Raw genomic sequence first — 23,895 nt, 5'->3', positions numbered from 1 at the left:
TAGCTTTGATCGTTTTACACTAATAATCTCAACTTTTGATCATCATCTAATAATCCTTTCTTTGATATAAGTTCATCTCCAACTGGCCCAATCGGTCAACAAGGGTCGGTAATATATTATTTCAGGCTACCAAGATGCGTGTCAACACATGATTTTTGTCTAAATAAAAACTTATTAGAAAATGATAGCCACCCCCCAGCCTCGCAACCACCCTTTCCCCTACAACAGCAACCCTTACCACCCACGCCCATCTCCTTTCCCCCCGACACTGGCCCACCCCTCCCCTTCCCCTTTCCCCCCTAACAGCTGTAAACCTTCCCCTCAAAAAAACCCTTAAAACTTCCCCCGACTACCGGAAACACCTAGCAGGAAGGGGTCAAGGCGGCGTGACGCCAAGGTCATTTTTTTAGGTTTTGCTATTTCACAAAAGATTGTTCCTCTCGAAAAATCCTTGAGGTTAGGCTTAAGTATCACCCAATTAGGAGTTATGGCCTCTGCAAGTTCCCTCACAAAAGATTTATTGAAATTTATCATTTCTTCCAACAGATTGCAGAAGTCATCCATCGTCTTACGCATAGTAGCGAGGTTGATTGTCAATGCTTGCTTTGAGAAAGAACAAAGCGTCATTTACGAAGAAGAGGTGGGAGATGGGAGTGGCACCGCTGGCAAGTTTGATTCCTTTAATGTTGTTCGAACCCTCAAGAGCTTTCAATTTCCTTAACCGAGCTTCAATACAGAAAATAAAAAGATACAGGGACAAAGGGTCCCCTTATCTTAACCCTGAGTTAGGGATGATTTTCTCCGAAGGCTTGCCGTTGATGAGAACCTTATATGAAATAGAGGAGACACACTACATTATCCATCTTACCCATGTTAGCGGAAAATTCATTTGTTTCAAGACTTCTTCCAGGAAATTCCAGCTAATTCTATCATAGGCTTTGTTAAGATCAACTTTGAAGATGCTTTCGAACTTTTTGCCATTGGATCTGCTTCTGGTCTTATGTAGCATCTCATGGCCAATAAGATAGCTATCTGTAATGGATCTCCTCGGGATGAAAGCATTCTGGTTATCCCCCACCAACTCACTAATGATGTTTCCGAGTCTCTTAACTAAGCACTTTGAAATGATTTTATACGAAGTATTACATAAGTTGATTGGCTGGTAGTCAAAAGTAGAGGTCGACTGTTGTACCTTAGGGATTAAGGTTATGAATGTTTCGTTCATTTCCTTGAGAAGGTGACCCTCTCTAAAGAAAGTCTGGCTGCATTGTTTACATCACTACCCACTAAGTCCTAATTATGCTGAAAACAACTAGGTGGAAGGCCGGGATTTATGCCTCTTCATACTAAAAGTTGTCTGTTTGACGTCCTCAGCGGTAAAGGGCTGCTGGAGAATAGCATGATGGCGGTCATAGAGCTTCAAGATATGGTTCTCCAGCTATCTAAGTTTCCTGGTTCCGTTGTTGTGTGTACCTGCAATAAAGAGTGGATCCCCTTGTCATCTGAGATCCAATTTTCATTATCATCCATTAGCCCCTTGATATCATTCCTAGCTCTCCTTGCTGTTGCACACTTGTAGAAGAAGGTTGTGTTAAGGTCAGCTAAGTTGTCCCACTTAGTTCGAGCACGTTATTTCTAGAAGTGTTGCTTTATTAGGATGTCTTTTTGACGAATGAGTTTTTAGCATTAGCTTCATCATCAATAGAGCTCTTATCAATAATATTGTTCTATTCAGTAGTAAGTTCTTCATGAATTTTCCTCCTGTTGATTTGCTTATATTGTTTAAAATCCAAGCACCACTTTTTACAGACCCTCAAAGAATTATGCAGCTTTCTTTGAAGTCTAAACTTGGCTGATCCACGAAAGCTCTTGCTCCACTTAAGTTTAATCCCTCATTCCCTTACTTAACTTTGTCACTCGTGAGGCACCAACCCTCCATTTTATATGGCTTGTTCCTCCGTGATCAAGTTAGTAGTAGTAATAATTGGGCCATGGTAAAAAAAACAGGATGGGAATGTTCAGAGTGAAAGCATTGGGGTGTTCCATTCTCCATTCATCATTTCCATAAGCTCTATCAAGAGTCTCAAAGATTGCAAGTTCAAATTTTCTATTGTTTGTCCAGGTGTATTTGACACCATGTCAGAGAGGCCACACTCAATTTTCCAGTTCATAAATTGCACAACTCCAAAAATCGAATTATCCCCCCCTCCCCCAATATTCGAGTGTTGTTTTCAATTTGGTTTATGTCTACAATTACCAAAATTTTCCCCGGATGGGCCCAAATCATAGCTCCATATATGGTTGCCATTCAGATTGTCGTTCACATAAATAAGGAGAGCCATGAGCAAACAAGACATAGGAAAGAAGCATTCGATTCATCAATAACATTACAAAAGAAATAATTAACATCTTGATCACCTTTAACATATCTAATGAAAACATGTATGAACTAATTTGAAGATAATGCGACTCAAACCTGAACCTGAATCGACAAAACTTTTTTCGATCCAAACCAAAACGAGTGAAAAAAAACCTGAATTAGTTAGACTGAACGTATTTGTTTTGAATAGAATTGACTCATCATAAATCAACCCAAACTCCAATGGATTATTCGAATTGACACCCTTCGAGTGATTCGAGCCCATTGTTTTATAACTAGTGATACTCTGATTTGGACTGTAGGCACTAACAAAGTAACGACAGTTCAACAGTTAACAATTTCAATAAAAAATTACATTTCCCCTAAATCCTCCTATATCGCCATTGTTACTAGCTTCCATTGTGAACCACCAAAAACCCTAGATTTTTGAACTCAAAATTAACGCTCAATCCTCGATTTCACCAATTAGGGATTTCAAAATTGGATGATAAATCACTCAATTTCGCATCAATTTTGTTCATTCGAGCGAAATGGGAGCCAGTCGGAAGTTACAAGGTGAGATCGATCGAGTTTTGAAGAAAGTTCAAGAAGGTGTTGATATTTTTGACAGCATCTGGAACAAGGTTTTCTCCATTTTCTCTCTCTTCCGCCATTTTTGTAGAGCTTTGTAGTTGTTCTTAGTTCTACTCTGAATTATCGAGAAATTTGGTTGATTTGGGAAGAAAGTGTTGGACTGAGATTCTACTGAATTTTTTAATTGATTCATGTTTATTTATTCGTTTCTTGCGCTGGAATTATACTTCAGGTTTACGATACCGATAATGCTAATCAAAAAGAGAAGTTCGAAGCTGATTTGAAGAAGGAAATTAAGAAATTGCAGAGATATAGAGATCAAATCAAGACATGGATACAATCTAGTGAAATTAAAGATAAAAAGGTTGGCAATTTTTGTTTGTTTGTTTGTTTGTTTTTTTTTTTCCTTCAATAAGTATGTTATGGAGAATGTGTAGATATGTGCTATAATGCTTTTATTTCAGGCTATATGGAGATGGAATATAGGGGGAATTTTATCGATTATCGCTTCATCATCTTCGTGGGATGAGAGTGATTGTAACTATTGTGAGTTAGTAATGCTTTATTTAAGAAAATGTGGATGTTTGTTGATAAGTTCTTTTGTTAGTATTTGTAGCAAGATGGTTCTTATAGTCTAGTATGGAAAAAGAATGGTCTTTAGAGTTATTAGAAGGAACTCTGGTTCGGAAAATTGTCCCCTGTTAGTTGAGTTCCCAACTTATGAGATAGTAGCTATCCCAAAAGAAGAAATGGTGGATGAAGACAACTGTTGTCTTGGGAGTGTTTATCGTACTAAATTTGTATACAATTAGACATGCAATGAATGTAAAAATTATTTAACATATGAACATATCATATGCTCACGTACAACGCTCACACAGTACTAAGAATGAAATATACTGTGCTGTTACCATCTTCACATGTTTGTATTCAATATACTTCATTTGCTATTTTTTAAATTTTATGAAATCAGGTTTGTGAGCGGCTGTAGTACTATTTCATCCTTCTCATTTTCATGTAAAAGGAAAACATGCCGTCTTAGTAAAATTAGATGTGGGGTTTTAGTAGGACTAGTCTTTGAAGTTTTCAAGTGGAGGCACTTGCTGTATGCTTCGTATTTCGTGAAATGTTGATGTAGAACTTAATTGAGTGACAGTGACGTTAGGTCTTTTACTTGGACAACTGTGAAGGTGAAGGTGAAGGTTTTGATGCAAGGTGAAATATAATCATCGCATCTGGATGCAGTAAGAGTTGGTTAAACACCTTATATGTTTTGGTCAACTGGTGCTTTCTTTCTAGTACTCAATTTTGTTAGAATTAAATGGGTATGTTGGTATGACCCTTTAAGTTTTGCAAGCTTGAATGAGGTTGTTGAAGGAGTAATGGGTTGTGGAAATGTGCATGCTAATTCCTTTGTTATGTGATGGTGTATATGGACGGGTTGAATTTTGGACAAAGCCTTCCACTCTATGCATTTAGGTAACGTAGGTTCTTGTATAGAATCAAGCATTTAATAATTATTTCTTGAGTAATTAAGATCATGGATGATTGTATTTGATTAAAGGTCTTTAGGCTAGTGTTTATTAATAGGCTATTTAGTTTGGATGATTTGTACGTGTTTGGGGGTGTGAACGCTATGTCATTAAATCTTTTTATATGGGGTTTTCACTCCATGGTGTGTATCTAGTATGGCTCTTCATTTTATTGGCTTAGAAAAATTCTGAACTTTTGATAAATTATTATTATTATTATTATTATTATTTTTTAATGAAATAGTTGAATTACAAAGATAGGAAACCAGAAGTCCACTAGAAACCAAGGATATTGAAAATTTTTAGTACATTGTAAAGGGATTAGCCCGGTGACGCTCCATTAGTGTGAGCCTTAAGAAATATAGTTACGCCACGCGATTCCAAAAAGAAACCAAAGAAGACTGTCGATCATAAAGATTGTATAATTCATCTTTCACTTAAACATCCACATCACAGCAAATTAGCATTAAGCAACTTGTTCCTATAAAGACCATCCAAAATGAAGAATGTCAGTCACAGGATCATTACTTGTCGGGCAATGCAAAGTAGATTCTGTCCCCTCACTAGCATGGCATAAAATGCTCACTTGAGAGAACAAAGCCTTGGTTGGTCTCCATATTGCCCTAGAGTTTCTCATTTTCTCTTATTAGATCTTTAGGTGCGCGCTAGACATTTTATGCTATATTAGTTGTAGAGGCTATTTTTTTTTTTTTTAGTTTTGGAGAAAGGTCACAGAGACTATTTTTACTGAGTTTACATGTAATGTTAAATTGCTAAAGAGTTAATCTTTTGAATATTGTGCACTCAGCATGGTAAGGCGTAGGATTCATTTCCAAGATTCTATTTTTCTGCAGCAGGTGATATTTATAACATAAATCATATCGAAATTGCTTTATTTCCACGCATAGGATTTTGCTCTGGGATGGAAGGTGAGTAGCCGAGTGCCCAAGTATGGGATTTTGTTTTGTTTGTTTTGGTCTTTATGTGAAGGAGAGTTTCAACTTTTGCTTCTTTACTGTGCATTTAATTTGGTTGTGTGTTTTATGTGCCTGGTGTTTTCCTGGGAAATCCCAATAATAAGGTAATTGATTCAATTAGATGGAAATTTTTGATATATCGTTTTGACAGAATTGTAGCTTTATCATGCAGAAACTAGAAAGCAGTCTACTTCCACAAGTTGCACCTGTCAAGTTGAAATGACTTTGCGTTATTATGTCTAGCACTTTCAAATTGATGTTGATGATTGACAATGTGATATATGTTGACGTAGGTTAGTGCATCTTATGAGCAGGCTTTGGTGGATGCCCGCAAGCTTATAGAGCGTGAAATGGAAAGATTTAAAATATGTGAGAAGGAGACAAAGACGAAAGCATTTTCAAAAGAAGGCCTAGGCCAGCAGCCTAAAACTGTAAGATTGAAAAACTATTTTATTCCTTTTTAACTTCATCCCCATTACTGCTTTTGAGTTTGGACTGTCACTGATTTCACTTAGATATGACACTTAGGCTGTTGTATGTGTTGACATGACATGACATGACACTGGTACAGTAGTAGCATGTGAGTTGACTTGGCAATTTATTAATTCACTAGGTGCATCATAAATCTTATGAATTCTTGATGTTGAGGGACTTCCCTTTCTAGGAGAGATGATACGTCACAGATGTTGGATTTGTTATTGTGCAAAGAAGTACAAGAGAAAAGTGTGTGGTGATCTGCTATGCGTTGCTGCTGCATTGGTTAATCTTTGTTGCTTTTTAATTGAAGGAGACAGAGGGTGTAAATACAGATAACCGAGTGATGGGTTATTTGTTTTGTTTGTAGAGGCTATCTTTGATAACAAATATTAAAAGATCTGCTATCTAAGACTGTATTATTTGGTTTAGTATAAAAATTGTTTGGCAATGAACTATGCTGAAATTGACAGAAACTAAATAAAGAAATCAATATTATATATGGTGTTTTTTCAACTTACTGTGTAGCTATTTTATATGCAAAGTTAAATAAACTTTACAATTCAGTTAAAACTTAATCCAAATATCTTTTGTTTTTTGTTTGTTTGTTTTATTTATTTATTTATTTTTATTTTTATTTTTTATTTTTATTTATAAAAAATAAGGCTCTTCAATTACCATTTCTCAATTCTGGGTAGTTTCATTCCTAAGATTTAAGCTAATGTCAAACTTTACTCTCTGAGTATGCTCATATCCAGTACTCTTTATTGACTGTAATTACCATAGGTTTAGATGTCTCTGTAGCTCTCATTCATTATGGTACATTGACATACATGATTTTATTAATTTGTATGCTCCAATCTTTCTCGCTCTTTCCATTTAGATGATTATTATGAAGATTATTTGGATGTATTCTATTCTCAATATTCTTTAGTTAGTTACGTGTTTTCTCATATTTTTGATAGGACCCTAAGGAGAAAGCAAAATCAGAGACAAGAGACTGGTTGAACAATGTGGTATGTTGCATAACTCCTTTTTATCTCACATTTTTTGCAACATGTAATCTCATGGTTTCCTTTTGCTAAATTACTATATTCAACAATCATGAGTGTATCAAGAGTTCAAGACTTGGCAAAATTTTTTGACAGGGAAGTTGGATCGAGTTTTGATATTTAAACTTTTAGCATGACTGCATGAGTATATTTTGTTTTATATTACTTATCTTCATTAGATTTTCAAATGGGTTCTTTATCAGTAGGTATTCTATTCTGTGTTTCTAGATTTTATTGTCCTGTGTTTCGGCTTTATGGGATTTCCGCAGATTAGTATGACTAATCTTTATCGATTATTAAATTAATGAGATGTTTTATACCTCTGCAGGTAGGAGAGTTAGAGTCTCAAATTGATAATTTTGAGGCTGAGATGGAGGGCTTATCTGTAAAGAAAGGAAAGGCGAGACCTCCTAGACTGGTGAGACTTCACAATAACCTCTAATGAATTGATGATACCAAAATAGTTTTACGATTTAAGACATGGGAAAATTGTCATTAAAGTTTTTTTTATTCCTCGTAGACACACTTGGAGACTTCGATATCTCGTCACAAGGCCCATGTAATGAAATTAGAATTGATATTGAGATTATTAGACAATGATGAATTGAGTGCTGAACATGTCAATGATGTTAAGGACTTTCTCGAAGATTACTTGGAGCGTAATCAGGTCTGTCTTTTTTTTTGCTGCAGTTGTTTTATTTATATTTTGTATTTTATTTGGCAACACTTGTGAATTTTGAATTGTTTTCTGGCGTTTATTTCCGAAAGGATTTTTGAATTTTGATGATGTTCGGTGTTTAGCTCATTATTGTTTTACCCTTTTGTATTTGAATATGATATCCAGGAAGATTTTGATGAATTTAGTGATGTTGACGAGCTCTACAACACCTTACCATTGGACAAAGTGGAAGCTCTTGAAGATCTTGTGTCAATGGGTCAACCTGGACTTGCTAAGGTGTGTAAAAGATATCTAATATGTACATGCGCACCAACCATTATATATTTATTTGATTTCCTTGATTGTTGAGCATGACTTTATGGCATTTAATTATGCTAGTTGGCTGATTGATTTTGCATTTTCATTCTTAATCTTCTGCGTGATCATGATTTTTGAACACCGGTTGCGGTAAATTTCGAATCTACCATATTGAGATTAAGGGCATGAAGTCACAGGTTCGGATCTTTGTACTCTTTAGGTCCCGTTAAAAAAAGTTGTATATGTATTTGCCTTAGTTTTAGTTTTTCTTGAAGAACTTTACTTTATTGATATTATTCTAGCTCTGTGCTTACTGTCTTAACTTTGATTTGGGATTTTGATAGACATGTTCAACACTGTGAACATGGCAGTGATCTTGCCACACTGTTACTTTTTCCATAGTTGTTGTTGATGATGACTGTTTTTGCTTCTTTATCCTTGTTGTTTGAGTACTTTTTTTTTTATAAATATTTTTTATTTTACCGAGCTGTTTGTTAGCTCCTAGCAGAGGGGTAATAAGGTCCATGGTATTTTAAGGATAACTGATGTAATTATTGTTTAACAAGTATCAATCATGCTTTCAGTCCTATTACTGAAGATAACTGATGTGATATGCAATACTATTTGTTTGTGACATGCCGTTTTGTTAATCTAGTAAAGTTTTTTCTTTGGATTTTACTTTCGTGAATGGCGTAGCTTGTGTTTTATGTTGCCAAGTCAATTTAGGGATTCTATCAATGCTACTACCTTAACATTGTTTTGTCCATACAATTCAATGAAATAGTGGTTTGTATTCAAGCAAACATGACACTTCCCCCTCTCTTTTTGTATTGCTGTGTGTGTGTATGTTGTCTATTCTGGCTAGAAAAGCTTATCATTGCTCGTCAATCAAACTATGATGAAATTGAATAGTCGATTAGTTACTAGCTTTTTGCATATTAGTTGAGTATAGGGGTTTTGCTCTAGTATAGAAATGCCTTTTGCTGTATGCTGTCATGAATAATTGTTTGAAACTAAATGTGTGTGCTAACTTCTACCAGTAGTGATTGTGCAGAGAGATAGGATTATAGCTTCAAAGAAATTTGTAGCAAACACTATTATGCCTATGCAATAAATATGTGCTGTGGGTGTATGTATTTTAAAAACAATGTTCAAAAGCCGTATGCTACCTGATTCTTCCATTAGGTTTTTGAAGAAAATGCTTAGAATGATACCAAGTCATGTTGAGTAAAAAGTCCTTTCTTCATGCTTGTTTGACAGGGTGGCGGTGCTGCCAGCTCAGTTCTAAGTTTAAAGACATCATCAAATACATCATCTTCTTTGTCATCGGTATTCTATAAAAACCTTTGCTAGTAGATTGCAATTTAATTAATGTGCTTCATGTTTTCTTTCAAAGTATTCTTTTGAAAAACGTTGTCACTATCTTTTGGGCTGTTGTTTGTGTTAGCCTTTCAATGCATCTTCCCACTAGAAAAATTGTTGGCAGCCTTGTTTAAGTCTCCATCTGTATTACAGAGGTTCAGGTCTTTAGAACCTTTACTCTTTAACTTATTCCAAGAACTTAATGTCTTATTACTTGCCGAGTTGGATCAGGTCAGTTCAGAACAGGATTGAGTTGACTTGATCAGACCAGGATATACAATTTTTCTCTACTTGAAATATTTTTAATTGTGTCTGAATTAATTTTTTGAAAATTGCATATATTGAAAGTACATATTGAGAGGAATCCAAGAAGAACTCACTTGATAATGTTTTTCCTTTTCTTTATACATTAGGTTAAATATACCATCTGAGTTTAGCCAGAACAAATCATTACACCAGACTAGACTAGACTAGACTAGACTAGACTAGACCAAAAAGATTATTAGACCAGACCTCAAGAGATTTCAGGTGAAGAGAGCCTGTTTATTTTTGTGCAAATTGAATTTAATTTCTCTTATATTCTCTTTTATTAATATATTTGTTTATTCATTTCAACGGGTAGGAGTTAATGGATTGTCTCATATGGTGTCTTTATTTGTCTATTTTTAGCAAATCTCTTAAGCTGCTTAATCTCTTGATATAAGCAGCAACAATCCTTAGATATTTGCAGTCTTTTTCTTGCACCATTCTATTTCAAGTTCATGTGAAAATAATTTGCCGCTACCTATCCATATATCTATAATGTCTCCTGTCAGCTCTTGTGAATTTGCGGCAGCAATAATTTCTGTTTGACCTTTTGTTATCTTGATTGAATTTTTTAATTTTGGCAGGCCACTGTTACATCTTCCCAATTGACTGTTCCCATTCCGGAACAAGATGAAACAAATTCTGAGGACAGTAATTCTGATACTGTTCCAAAAACTCCACCTTCTAAGACTAGCATTCTCAGCTCTTCCAATCCGTCAAATCCACCTACAATCCAGACACCTATACCAACCTCTTCTACTCTTCTACCTGCCTCTCCAAGTGTTACAGCTTCTGTTTCTGGGCCAGTCTCTGGCCGAGGCATTCTGGAAGGTGCCATTCCTTCTTCTCCTCTGAATCCCCCGATTATTGGCAAAGAAGAGGATGCAGTGAACTTTCCTGGACGAAGATCATCACCTGCTCTCACAGATCCTGCAGCTCTTACTCGGGGCATTGGCCGGGGCAGCATTCCAAGCCAACCTTCTGTTAGTGTCCCTCTTAGTTCTGTTGGTACAGCTCCTAGCAGTGGCATGACTCTTGGTTCAGTTCCTTTGGCATCAGAAGTAACGAAGAGAAATATTTTAGGATCTGATGAGAGGCTTGCAAGTAGTGGTATGGTGCAACCTTTAAATTTTTATTTTCTTATAACCAGTATGATGCTCTTGCTGCAGCATATGAAGCTAATTGATTGATCTGTCCTATGTGGTTTTATTTATATTGCTGCTGCTGCAGTTGTTGCTGGTAGAGCCTTTTCTTCTTCTGTGGTTCCTGGAATGCAGTGGAGGCCTGGAAGCACTTTTCAGACTCAGAGTGAAGGGGTAAGTCCCATATTGTTCCTCTTGTGTTTGTCAGAAGAATATTGCATTTGATCACAAAACCAAGTACTAAGTATGCTTGATATTTCGTCAAAAAATAAAAGTATGCTTAACATTTACAAATGAAATGGTAAAAGATAAACCAAACACAAGTATGCATTTTATTTAGAATTGAAGTGCTACTAATATGTGACCTGCTGGAGCTCTTCAAATTGTATCGAGAGCTATTCTGTAGAAGTACACAAGCATGATGCTTTCTACTGATTAAGATTGTGCTTTGCAATAGAATGGAAGGACTTTCAGGATATTGTAGATATTTTCAAGCTTTACTTTACATGTCTGATGCCTGCATCCTTGCAGAGTGTACTTGTGAGATTACCTATACATCGAATTGTAAACTAAATAGCTACGTTTGGGACTTGCTATAATATTGGAGTAAATGGACTTTGTCGATTGTTTTCTGATGACTTTATTATGAAACAAAATTCCCTCCCACCCAATGATGTTTTACCTGATGTTCTTTAATATTACTTGATGGTATAATTTGTCTATTATTTTGTTTCCATTTTTCTTAATTTGGTATAGTATAATTCACCCATGCATTCAATTAACTAATCATGATTAAACGTTTACCTGAGAATAAAGTACAGCTCTTTACTTCTGCTTGCATGTCATACTGCATCTTGCTGTACTATAATGCATCTTGGATTGAGGGTCCTTCCCTTCTGCTTGCGCAGAATAATCCATTCGTTATACAATCAATAAGATAGACGAACTTTGTGTTTAGTTGAAGATAAGTTGTGCATATACAGGGACAGTTTCGTGGGCGAACTGAAATTGCTCCAGATCAAAGGGAAAAGTTTCTTCAAAGGTTGCAGCAAGTACAACAGCAAGGTCACAGTAACATTCTTGGAATGCCAAATCTTGCTGGTGGTAATTCTAAACCCTTCTCAGGACAGCAGCAAAATCCACTTTTGCAGCAGGTACATTTTTGTTTTACAGAGAATTGCTGCATTAGAAGTACGTATCAATTGCTTTAGAACTTAAAAGTATGTATTTGTAGTTTCTACTCAATATAAAATTTTATTTTGAACATAATTTCATCTGAAGTAATTTTTTATTGCAAACTTTCTTAAATTTTATTCTTGGTACTCTTTTAAAACTCTCTTAAAATTTTACTTGGGCTTTTTCTTTTTCTCACTTTACACACCTCCTATCAAACTTTTTTGATTGGTTATCTTGTTATGTCCTTTTTTCTTTGTCGGATGGTTCCTTAAGATGATTCATGTTAGCCTACCCCAACTTATTTTGGAACTAAGGCTTTGTTGTTGTTGAAACTTTATATTTTATTATCTCATTATGTCTCATAAAGTTATAAGTTATAGTTATACCGTTATATCCTCATATTAATGGGCTTTTTTTTTTTTTTTTCGATTCGAAAACTGAGTCTGTTGGTATCTTATTGAGCCTTTTTTTGTCATACTCTTTTTTTTTTTTTTTTTTTTTTTTTTTTTTTGTTTCCTGGCCCACAGCTTGGCTCTGCTTTTTTCAACAATAAACCTCTTCACAGCTTTGCCAATGGGCCACATTAGTAGAAAGCAAAAATCAATACATGGTTCCTAGTAGACATTGTCTTACCTTACCCAAGCAAGTGTTAAGCGGCTTAAGCCTTTTTTGCTAAGATTAAATCTTGCAGAACTTTGTTGTTTAATATTTGAAAATTCAAAATTCTGTTCATTGGAGCTCCCCTTTCTTCCTCCTAAAAATTCTACACCAAAGGAGCGGCATTATTTCACTATCATCGAAGTCAAGTGACAGTTAAAACTTTGATGCCTTAGCGTTGAATGCTCTTCTATAGTTTTATGCAATATTCTAGCCTGATATTTGTCGTTTCATTGAATATGTTGTGGTGCTGCTAAATGTGTGTATGTGCCTTCTTTAGATTTTTTTTTGGTTGTTTTACCACCTTTTCTGCCTTGTAACTTTTTTTTTTTTTCCTTCTTTAGAGCCTTAGCTTAAGGTTACTCAAGTTTTCTCTTTTCCTCTTAGTTATAAAGTTAGTACTCCCTCTACTCTATTATAGTTATGTGTTATCCTTTTTGGGAAGTTGCACTATAATTGCAACATTATTTATTTGGCTTATGGTTATCTCTATCCCTCCTCATCATATAGGTCCTATTATATCACTCATGTCTCTTTAAAAATTTGCATTCCCCCTACTCAGTGATTATAAAAAAGAGGATTTATTATAGTCCAAATGTTTGGACAGGAATAGGATGCATATATTGGCTTTTTTATGTTCTCAATTACTGGAGTCTCGTGTACTGGGCTGCTTTCTTCATTTTCACTTGTGATCTCTATTTTTTTTATATGCTGTATATGCTTCTCAGATTGGGAAGCTGTAGGTGTGTAAATATCTTATTATTTCTCACATTTTACAGTTAAGTTCTCAAAGTTCGTCTCTCTCCTCTCAAGTTGGTCTTGGGCTAGGATTGCAATCTCCTGGCTTAAGCACTGCTTCTTCTGCAACTGTTCAGCAACCAATTCCTATCCAGCAAGGTGTCCAGCAAGGATCTTTAGTTGTTTCTCCAAAAGATTCTGGTAGATAGCATCACATTATCTTGTTATTTAAGTATATTGAAGTTTGTTACCTAGTGCGGTTGGCTATGTAGGAATTCAAGTACATGTATGAATATGCATAATTCAGTTAATGTTCTTGCAGTTACTGAGGATCAACAACAGCAGAACTTGCCTGAGGATTCGGCAGTTGAGATAGCTCCTGGTTCTGGGCTTTCCAAAAATTTGATGAATGATGATGATCTTAAAGCTTCTTATGTGAAGGATGTCCCTGTATGTATATTTCAGCCATTAAATTTGTGCATTTTTGTGTTTTCATAAGTCACTTGTTTTCATCTGATATGAGATTTTTTTTGACAAGTGATTTGCTTGTGGAAAGTAGTAGATGTTGTAAATAAAAGGATTGTGATAAATTAGGTCGCACAGCCTTTTAGATTTGAGTTTATAGGCATAGGCACAAAAATCCTGGTCCATGTCTCAGACAATGTTGAGGTGGTGTTCGACTTGCAACTTGTGCAACTTATAAAGGGGATGATATTATTGAAAACTGTAAAAACAACCAAAGTTTGTTTGAAGTACATTTGTATGCTGAATGTACATTGTAGTTCTGAGCAAAAAAATTATGTTTAATGTCTAGATTCTAGAGTTTGCTTCAATGTGAACCCTAGATCAAAGCCTCAGCTAGATGAAAACCCTTACTTTCATGTTGCATGTAAAGTCCAAATCAGTGGCTGCTCTTTATTCCATTTAAGAGAGAGAGAGATGGCTGGGAACCTGATCGGCCTGCAGTTGCTAGTGATCTTTTTTGAAGCTCTCCTCGGAATCCTGTTACTTTATCAGTTTTACTGGAATTTTGTGGCTTTTCATTGATAATCTGTGCTATACAAGCATGTGCTAAGCATTTTAAGTAATATTCCCTTTTCTTTTTTTACTATGCTCTCTTTGACAGTCATGGTCTCAAATTCATACTATGACTGTATCCTTGATATTTTTTTTGGATAATATTAGATATAGTTGATATTTTGAAAACACATTGAAATGCAGCTTACAAGATCGCACCAAAATACACCTTTTGAAGACCCTTTGCATCTCAATCTCTTTGTGCCTTTTGAAACTAGGAGGAAAATGGATTGAATGATGTACAAGGATTAGGAGACTCACCCTTTTAGTATGCAGAACAGCCGTGAATCTAGCAAAAAAAGACTATATAGGGATAAATGGAGATGGTATCTTTGCTTAACTCCTGATGATTGACCATTCCAGGTCATTGCACTTTCTATTCAACCTATTTCATCTTTCCAGGGTGGTTTTGGTAACAGTTGATTGACGTTCATGGTTAAGAATTAGTAGATACCTATCAATTATTTATTTACTTTCAGAGTTTCAGTTGAATGTGATTGAGCCAAATTTGATACTTCAGCACCAGCCCCTCTCTCATACATGTTAGTTATCCATCAATGTTTGGTTAGCATTTTTGCAACTAAAATGTGTATTAGTTTTATGTTTGATTATATACTCCTTAATATATTGCAATAAGGATTAGATTTAGTCAAACAATTTTCCTCAACATTACAAATTTAGTAGTATAAATTAACTATTAAGCCTGAAATTCGATATTGCATTTACTATATTCCAATAAGGATTAGATTAAGACACTATTTTCCTCAAAAAACCACAAATTAAGTATAATGTAGAAATTAGCTATTAAGTCTTACATTCGATATTGCATTATGATAACTGATGGGTGCCCACATTCCCGCTTGCCCCTACCCACCTCTTGTGGTGCCCTTGCTCTCTTTGGCTTGATCTACATGCCTTTTAATGTATTTCTGTTTGAACTTTGAAGCTTTACAGGTCCTGGTTTGGCTTATTAATATTTTTATGTTTCAAGCTTCGCAAATAAAAGGAGATGGAGGGTTGCAATTGCAAGCCTCTGCTCATATTGTCTCTCTGTATTATAGCTTTGTCTCAGCAATCCAGATGATGTTCAATTCTTCAAATTTATTAAGTGATTACTGCTTTGCAGAGTGGAGGTACTTCTGGTCCGCTGCCAGAATCCACCCAACTGTCAAGGGATGCAGATCTTTCTCCTGGCCAACCTTTGCAATCAAGCCAACCATCTGCTAGCCTTGGAGTTATTGGTCGGAGAAGTGTCTCAGACCTTGGGGCCATTGGTGATAACATTGGCGGAACTGCCAACTCTGGGGGAGTGCATGATCTTGTGTACAATACACAGATGCTTGAGGCTGCATACTACAAGCTTCCTCAGCCCAAAGACTCAGAACGAGCAAAGAGTTATACGCCTGTATGACAATTTGACATCATATTCTTTGATTTGACCAATAAATATTTGATTTCTGTTGATGTGATATTTTTGTATTTTTCTGTGCTTCGTACAGAGACACCCTGCAGCAACTCCTCCAAGCTATCCACAAGTTCAGGCTCCAATTGTAAACAATCCTGCTTTCTGGGAACGATTGGGTCTTGATACCTTGGGGACAGATACCTTATTCTTTGCATTCTACTATCAACCGGTGGGTTATCATACTTTAATTTAATTTTCTGATATATTGCTTTGTGTTTTATTCTTGGTTTCTTATTTTTATACTTGATTACTGTCTACAGAATACTTATCAACAGTATTTGGCTGCAAAAGAGTTAAAGAAACAATCATGGAGATACCATAGAAAATATTACACATGGTTTCAGAGGCATGAAGAACCAAAGATTGCCACTGATGATTTTGAAAAGGGGACCTACGTATACTTTGATTTTCATCTTGCCAATGATGACCCAAATCAAGGATGGTATGTGTACACTATTCCTTTGCTGATTGCCACAAATAATCTGCCCATGATCTGGGTTTTTGATAACTTATTGGTTAAATTATGTTGGTTGCTTAAATTTTTTGGTTTTCAAAGTATATATTAATGGACCTCTGGTGAAGATGAGTTAGATGACATGAAAAGCTCCTTAATACTTGATAATTATTTTTTTCCCTACACTATGGCATATTGAAATTTGAAACGTACTCCTTAGATGAAGGGGTGAACAAAGGAGAATTTTCCGCCTTGCTTTGCTGGCTCCTAATTATTTAATTGTTTCTGGTCAGGGTCAAGCTTGTTTTGATGACTTCTCTTTGCTATTTTCAGGTGCCAAAGGATCAAAGCAGACTTCAAATTCGAGTATAGTTTTCTAGAAGATGAACTAATTGTATAGATGTACAGACCACCCTACAGTCTCAAGTTCTGACGGGCCAAAAATTAGGGGTTTTACCATGACAATTAAGTTATATTTGCTTTATTTTGAGATAATCTTACTTTGGACATATATGCAATCTGTTTTAAAAAATATTATTTGCCTGTCAGCGATCTGTTTCAGTTTTATTTGTACTCTATAGTATAGCAGTTGCTCTCCTTGTTTATCTGCTTCGTATCCAGACAACCTTTAGACAATAAGTTGATCTAGTAGTAAGCTTGGTTACTTATGATGATTTATGCAATCTAGTTAAAAAATATTGTTTGGCTGACATTGATCTGTTTCAGTCGTCTTTGACCTCTTTGTATTGTATACAGAAGTTGCTGTCCTTGTCCATCTGGTTAGTATGAGTCGTATCCCAGATGGCCTTTGGACGATGTGTTGCTGGCTTGATGAGTTGGCTTCTATGCTACAGTCACTACAACTTGGTTACTTATGGAGTTATGGCCATATTATTCAATTATGTGGCTAAGTGCTGGGCGTTAAGCCTGAATTTGGTCATTCCATATTATATGTAGTTATGGATGGCCATTATGAAATTTATTAGGTCGTTGAGACCCTACATCCTATTAATGGTGCACTCAGACTTAGAGATGTGGTTACTCAAGTGTACAGGTGATAAGGTGGACCAATGAGCATGTGCTATTTTTGGCCATATCAATGGTTGTCATTTTGCGTTTTTGCAAAAATCTAATATATAATGGTTATATCTTTCTGTTTTGCGTCATTGGTATTTATTTTTTAATTTAATGAACAGATTAATCAGCTAATTACTCTGTAGAGATAAATAGTGGCCTAGTATGGTCCAATACTAGTTAGGTACAGGCTGACCCACTCAAGGTCGGCTACGTTTATTCGAACTTTTTTTAAGAGAGAATTCAAGTTTATCCACTCGATTAACAAGCTTTGTTTATCCAGGGGCTTTTAGGTCAATTTTCGAGCTTTTAATTAGGGTATTTATGTAAAAGTATAAAAGTCATGTAACGTCTGTTTGATGAGAGAAATTAACAGCTTTTAATCAAACCCAATTTCTGTTTTTCCCCATGTGTGAACGGAGTACTACCAAAGTCGACCACAACCACCATCTCCTTCTCCTTGAACCCACAACCAGAAATAAACTGACCACCATCATTATCATCTTCTTGCCAATCAACTAGGAGCTTCAATGGTAGAAATCTCAGAGCTTTAATGGTAGAAATCTCTGAGTTTTAATAATGGTAGAATTCTCAGCTTTAATGGTCGAAAACGATGGAGGAGGGGAAGCTCACTTACCCTTTGGGTTTACCATGACCTGAATTACTCTATTTTTATTAGGGTTTTCATTTTATTTGGCGGCAAAGCCGCCATCAATGTTGGTGATAATGTCGGTATTGGTGGTGGTTGGCTTGCAAGAAGAAGGTGAAGATGGTGATTGAATTTCAGTTGTGGTTTGAAGGAGGAAGGAGATGAAGAGGAAGATGGTGATGGTGGTTTTATTTTGTCCTGATTTGGTGATGGTGCTGAACCATACTAACGCCGTCAAGGAAAGATAAACATCCGTTATTGACAGTTGACCCACGTCTTTTTACTTTTTTAAAATTTATTATATTTTATTCTCTTCTCTCTTGGGATATATTTGTTTTGTTTATCTAGGAGATTAATGGGTTTTCCTCTTTTTTTAATACAAAAAAAAATTAATTTCAAAAACCACTAGAAAAATTTGGACCGACTTGTATCAGTTACATAGCTGATAGACAATGACGTTCATGTCCTTAGGTCGTGTCAATTTGGGTAAATGGTTTGGATCTGGGTTGATCATGACAGGAAGTAATGAGTCATTCTAGCTCATATAAGCAAAACAGGTTGTGTTAAGTTCACTCAAGTTTGGGTCAAGTTGAGTTAGAGTGTAGTTGAATACGAATTAGATTGGGTCGATTTTAGGTGAGATCGTACAAGAATTGGATAAGTTTGGTTCCTAAAGATTTAGGGTCAAATATTAAGTGTAATTCGATACGATTGGATTAGGTCAAGTTTAGATGGAATCGTGACTTGGATATCGAATTGGAAATTTAGAATTAAAGGTATACAAATCTCGGTTGTATATTTGGTTTAAACTTTTACTCCACAAATTTTTATATGTGGTTGACATTGATTTAGAATGACCCATGAGTAACACAAATTCTTATTTGTGGGGGCTACACCGTGTGGCCAGCCAACATATGGGTTACTTCATTAGTGTTATAGGGGTTACTCGGTTAGTGTTATAGGGGTTACTCGGTCCGTGTTACAGGGGTTATTTCGTTAGTGTTATAAGGGTTACTCAGTTAGTACAACACTAGATTAAAACCCCGTGCAATGCACGATTGCTAAATATTTAAAACGACATCAAATTTGACCAAAAATATAGGTACTGTATAAAAATTATCAGTAGATTCACCTAATATTAAAAAGTATGAAATATATTTTTAAAAATTATAAATATGCAAAAGAATATAATTAAACACATATATGTAATATTGATAATGGGTTATTTGATTTTAAGAAAATTTATTTTAGATTTTGTACAAAGTAAAAGTCATAATTTAGACACAATTGTAGAAACCTTCTTTTTATATAACAATGAATTTTGGAGGGAAAACTTGTAAATTTGTAATAATATGCTGACAAGTATCCCTTTAAGTTTTGCCTTTAGTATTATGTAATTGATAGGTTACTCGATAAGTGTTATAGGGTTACTTTGTTGTTTTACGCCACATGGTATGGCCAACCGCACACAAGACGGGTTGTACTTTTAAACTTAAACCTTGATACCTTATTTTTTGGGTAAAATTACCCTGCCACGTGGCAGCCTGAGAGCACGACACGTGTCTGCCCAGTATTAGGACACTTGTCCTTGCCATGTAGGTCTATGCAAAGGCCAATTAAGAAGTATTAGGACACCACTGTCACATCAAGGAATGGCGGCCTTCAGGCCCAATTCCCCATGATTTGTCATAACCCACCAAATCTAGGTCACATGACCTAGAAAAAAGGGCACATTTTCCCATGACCCTATAAATAGGGAGAGATTCCCCATTTTGGGGACAAGTTGATTCAATCATTCATTACATCACCTGCATTTCTCCCACATCAGAGAAAGCACCTGATCTCGGGATCTGTAAAGATCTCACCTTTATTTCCGCACCTTTTACTCTCCTGCACGTTCTAACTTGACCGTCGGAGGCGGAACTCCAACCAACAGGAGTTTCCATTGTTTTGCAGGTACAGGCTGCGCCGGACCAATCTTCGAGCTGTAACTCTCCCGAGGGACTAAAAACACCCAAAACATTTGGCGCCGTCTGTGGGGAGAGTACCTCAAGATGGTTCAAGAGTCTGTACCGCATTCTGATCCTACCAACCTGCCACCAGTTATCCAACCGGTAGGCCAAGAAAATCTGCAACCGGTTCCTCAACCGGAAAGCTCTGGTATTCCTCCTCCAATCAATCGCCCTCAGCCAGAGGTTGTCACTGAGGATGAGGATGATGATGATGATGAAGTGGAGACATACATAGCCAAGGACGGCTCCTTTGTCTCAAGATACAGACGTTCCAGAGACCAGCTGGAACGGAACTTTGACCAGGCGGGTCCAAGCAAAAGGCCCCCTGGAAAATCAGAAGGGAAAGCTCCCAAGAGCAGGGGGACACCCCAGTCACTCGGGAGGAACTCCTGAAGTTCATGAATTCCTTCAAGGGTGAAATTAAAGAAATGATCAGCAAAGGCAAGGTTGGTTCTAGCAAGAGCCACCCGGCCAAGAAGACTCCCTCTTCTGCAAAGAAGAAGCCAGTCAAGGATAGGCAGCCGACTCCCCATCCAAAGGAGAAGGCGGCTGCACGACTTGACTGGACTAAGATTCTCCTGCCCACTAGGCCTTTGAGGAACATCCGGCATGATCAGCCCTCACCAGCAAAAAATCATCTCATAACGCTTGGCACATCATCGAGCGAAGAAGACATCAGTAGCTGTCTGAGTCAGCCTCAACCTCGAGCTTTCCAGACAGCTTCAAGGAAACATCTGTAAGGAACTCATTGTCCTTACATGAGAGTGGAACTGGTGGCAAGTCCGCTCAGCTTGGTCCCCAACTGATTGGACGCGCCCCACCTGCGCCTCAGGCGCCATTTGGTCAGTATGACCTTCAATTCATGCAGTCGGCCCCTTTTGGAGGTCAGGCGGCATATGTCCAGCCTTTGGACTGGCAACTCCGTCTGCTTAGACTTGGTGAACAACCTTCTGCGTTCACCAGGGAGATAACCGAGGCGGTTCAACCTGCCAAGGTTAAGAATGTGTTGGTTGGTACCTATGACGGTACCGCCAACCCAGAAGACCACCTCATGGCGTACACTAACCTCATGTATTTACAGGGGTTGGATGATGCCACCTGGTGCCGTTGCTTCCCGGCCACATTGAAGGGCATTGCCCAGCAATGGTTTGGCAATCTGCCAACCGGATCCATTGATAGCTTCAAGAAGCTAGCCTTCTTGTTCGCTTCCAACTTCTCAATGAACATCCCTGCAAAGAAAACAAGTCTTTACTTGAGCACCATTAAGCAGGGTGAGAAGGAGGGCCTTCGCTCATACGTCAGGCGGTTCAACCTGACCCGGATTCAAATCCAGGGGTTGTCTGACGATGTAGCTTTCACAGACTTCTTTAAGGGTCTGAAAGACGGGTCAACATTTAAGTTCGACCTGGTCAGGAAAGGGGCATTCGCCCTACAGGCGGGCATTGAGGGAGGCCGAAAGCTTGATACAAGCGACCGACCTCTGCTCGTTTGGAAATCAGTCGGACCCTAAGAAGTCCGAAAAACCAAAAGACAGTCGGCCTAGCCAGCCGGCCAAAAAGAAGGAAGAGAACAAGAAAAGAAAGGAAGTCTGGGCGGTGGATGACTCAGATCAACCGTCCCGGAAGAAAAAGAAAGATTTAAACCGTATGTCCCCAAGTACGAGTTTAACAAGGACTGCAACTCCATTTTCATGGAGATCAAGGATAGGCTATCCCTTGAGAAGCCGAATCCTATGAAGAGTTCTCTCCAGAAGCGGAACAAAAATAAATTCTGCCAATTCCATGAGGAAGTTGGCCACGATACCAAAAACTGCTTTTGTTTGCAAAGGGCGTTGGATCGTCTGGCGGACCAGGGGATGTTGAAATCTTACATCTCCAAGTCCAAGGGGAAGAATCCAGGACAGGCGTCAAAGGCCGTCCAGCCTACTAGTAGTACGGACACTGATAAAGATCCGGTCTACACCATAGCAGGTGGATTCTCCTGTGGAGGCCCTACTATTCGGGGCACCAAGAGCCATCTGAGGCAGATGGACTCGGCTGTTGATGAGGAGCAGGCGTCTGCTAGCTGCACCTTCCCTGATGTCCTGATTACTGAGAAGGACAGGGGCAGGGTTCGCCGCCCGCATGATGATCCGGTTGTCATTGAATGCAAAGTCGCCAACCAGCTGGTTGGACGAATACTTATAGACACTGGTAGCTCCTTAGACATCATCGGTTACAAGTGCTTGCAAAAGCTTAAGTATAAGCCCAGCAGCATGCACCCGGTGTCCCACCCCCTGGTTGGTTTTGGGGGTGGAATGGTGTACCCAGCCGACCGAATTGACTTACCCATCCGGCTGGGAGAAAAAGGAGAAGGACGACACCTGGTCGTCAAATTCTTGGTCGTTGAGGAATTAACCGCCTATAACATTATTTTGGGACGACCCACCCTCAACGAAGCCAAGGCCGTAATCATCCCTTCGCTCATGCTGATCAAGTATGAAAAGGATGATGGCTCTGTTGGTTCCTTGAATGGGGATCAGAAGACAGCCCGGGAGTGCTATCTCTCGGCTCTCAAAGATAAAGTGGCCCTAGATGGTCAGGGGCAGGAACCAATAGACCTTGACGAGGTCAAGGATGCCAGCCAAGCCCCACCAGTAGCCGAAAAGAAAAGAAAAACGACCCAGCTGGTGGAGGTGAAGAAAGAAAAGAAATAGCAATCACTGACCGGAGAGCGGTCAGATGAGCTCCGTCCGCAGCCGGCTGGTGAGCATATCGATCTCGCTCTGGACGACTCTCGTCCGGATCGAACTGTAAAGGTTGGGACGGCTGCTTATGCTAAGTTGGGTGTAGACTTACACCTCCTCCTGAAAGAATTCAAAGATATTTTTGCCTTTGAAGTGGAAGAGATGCCAAGCATCAGCCCGGATCTCGCTGTCCACAAACTCGCCGTGGATCCAAAGAGAAAGCCTATCCGGCAAAAGAAAAGAAACCACGGCGAGGAGAGAAGTCAGGCGGCAGGCGCCGAAGTGAAAAAATTGTTGGACGCTGGGTTCATTCCGCCATGTAACTTCCCTGATTGGGTAGCAAATGTTGTGCTTGTAAAGAAGCCGAATGGTACCTGGCGCATGTGTGTTGACTATACGGACCTCAACAAGGCATGCCCCAAGGACAGCTATCCTCTTCCAAAGATTGATAGCCTTGTCGACTCTACAGCTGGTCATGCCTTGATGAGTTTCATGGATGCCTACTCTGGTTTCCATCAGATCCCCCTGTGGAAGAAAGATCAAGAGAAGATGGCCTTCGTCACTGATCAGGGGTTGTTCTGTTATACGGTGATGCCGTTTGGTTTGAAGAATGCGCCTGCTACTTTCCAACGAATGATTAACACGGTTTTCATAAATCAAATTGGAAGGAATGTAGAGGCGTACATTGATGATATGATAGTCAAATCAAAGCTCCAGGAGGATCACCTTGCTGATCTCCGAGAAACCTTCACCACACTCAGGCGGCATAGGGTTATGTTAAATCCCAAGAAATGTGTTTTTGGTGTTGAGTCTGGGAAGTTTCTCGGATTTTTAATTGATCAAAGGCGAATAGAGGCTAACCCCGAGAAGATACAGGCGGTAATTGACATGAAGTCACCCCGTACTGTTAAAGAAGTTCAGAAGTTAACCGGTTGCCTGGCTGCCTTGGGAAGATTTCTCAGCCGGTCAGGTGACAAATGCCTCTACTTCTTCCAAGCTATCAGGAAGAAGACTAGGTTTGAATGGGGGGATGATGCTGAGGCGGCCTTCTAGAAATTGAAAGAACACTTGCACTCTTTGCCAAGGCTAGTTAG

General features: G+C 38.0%; 1 protein-coding gene across 5 annotated transcripts; it reads left to right on the top strand.

The window, feature by feature from the left end:
• The first annotated feature begins 2,703 nt into the window (after positions 1 to 2,703).
• LOC145606834 (uncharacterized) lies at positions 2,704 to 16,957 on the top strand. Of its 5 annotated transcripts, none has more exons than XM_081662675.1 (18): positions 2,704 to 3,003; positions 3,186 to 3,317; positions 5,756 to 5,893; positions 6,902 to 6,952; positions 7,317 to 7,406; positions 7,509 to 7,655; positions 7,833 to 7,943; positions 8,147 to 8,161; positions 9,225 to 9,293; positions 10,217 to 10,742; positions 10,863 to 10,948; positions 11,758 to 11,928; positions 13,387 to 13,546; positions 13,668 to 13,795; positions 15,549 to 15,827; positions 15,922 to 16,056; positions 16,148 to 16,329; positions 16,675 to 16,957. In XM_081662675.1, the coding sequence occupies exons 1-18, from the start codon at positions 2,911 to 2,913 to the stop codon at positions 16,739 to 16,741; spliced, it is 2,580 nt and encodes an 859-aa protein (XP_081518801.1). In that variant the 5' UTR covers positions 2,704 to 2,910; the 3' UTR covers positions 16,742 to 16,957. The 5 variants fall into 5 exon arrangements, with proteins under 5 accessions (XP_081518801.1, XP_081518800.1, XP_081518803.1 ...); XM_081662674.1 differs by having other exon boundaries at positions 8,141 to 8,161; XM_081662677.1 differs by having other exon boundaries at positions 5,777 to 5,893; positions 8,141 to 8,161; positions 16,675 to 16,956.
• The last annotated feature ends 6,938 nt before the right edge of the window (positions 16,958 to 23,895 follow it).

Source organism: Chenopodium album, chromosome 23, assembly GCF_948465745.1.
Source record: "Chenopodium album chromosome 23, dcCheAlbu1.1, whole genome shotgun sequence".
Taxonomy (NCBI): domain Eukaryota; kingdom Viridiplantae; phylum Streptophyta; class Magnoliopsida; order Caryophyllales; family Amaranthaceae; genus Chenopodium; species Chenopodium album.
The sequence above is the reverse complement of the archived record's forward strand: the minus strand, read 5'-3'. Positions and strand labels throughout refer to the sequence as shown.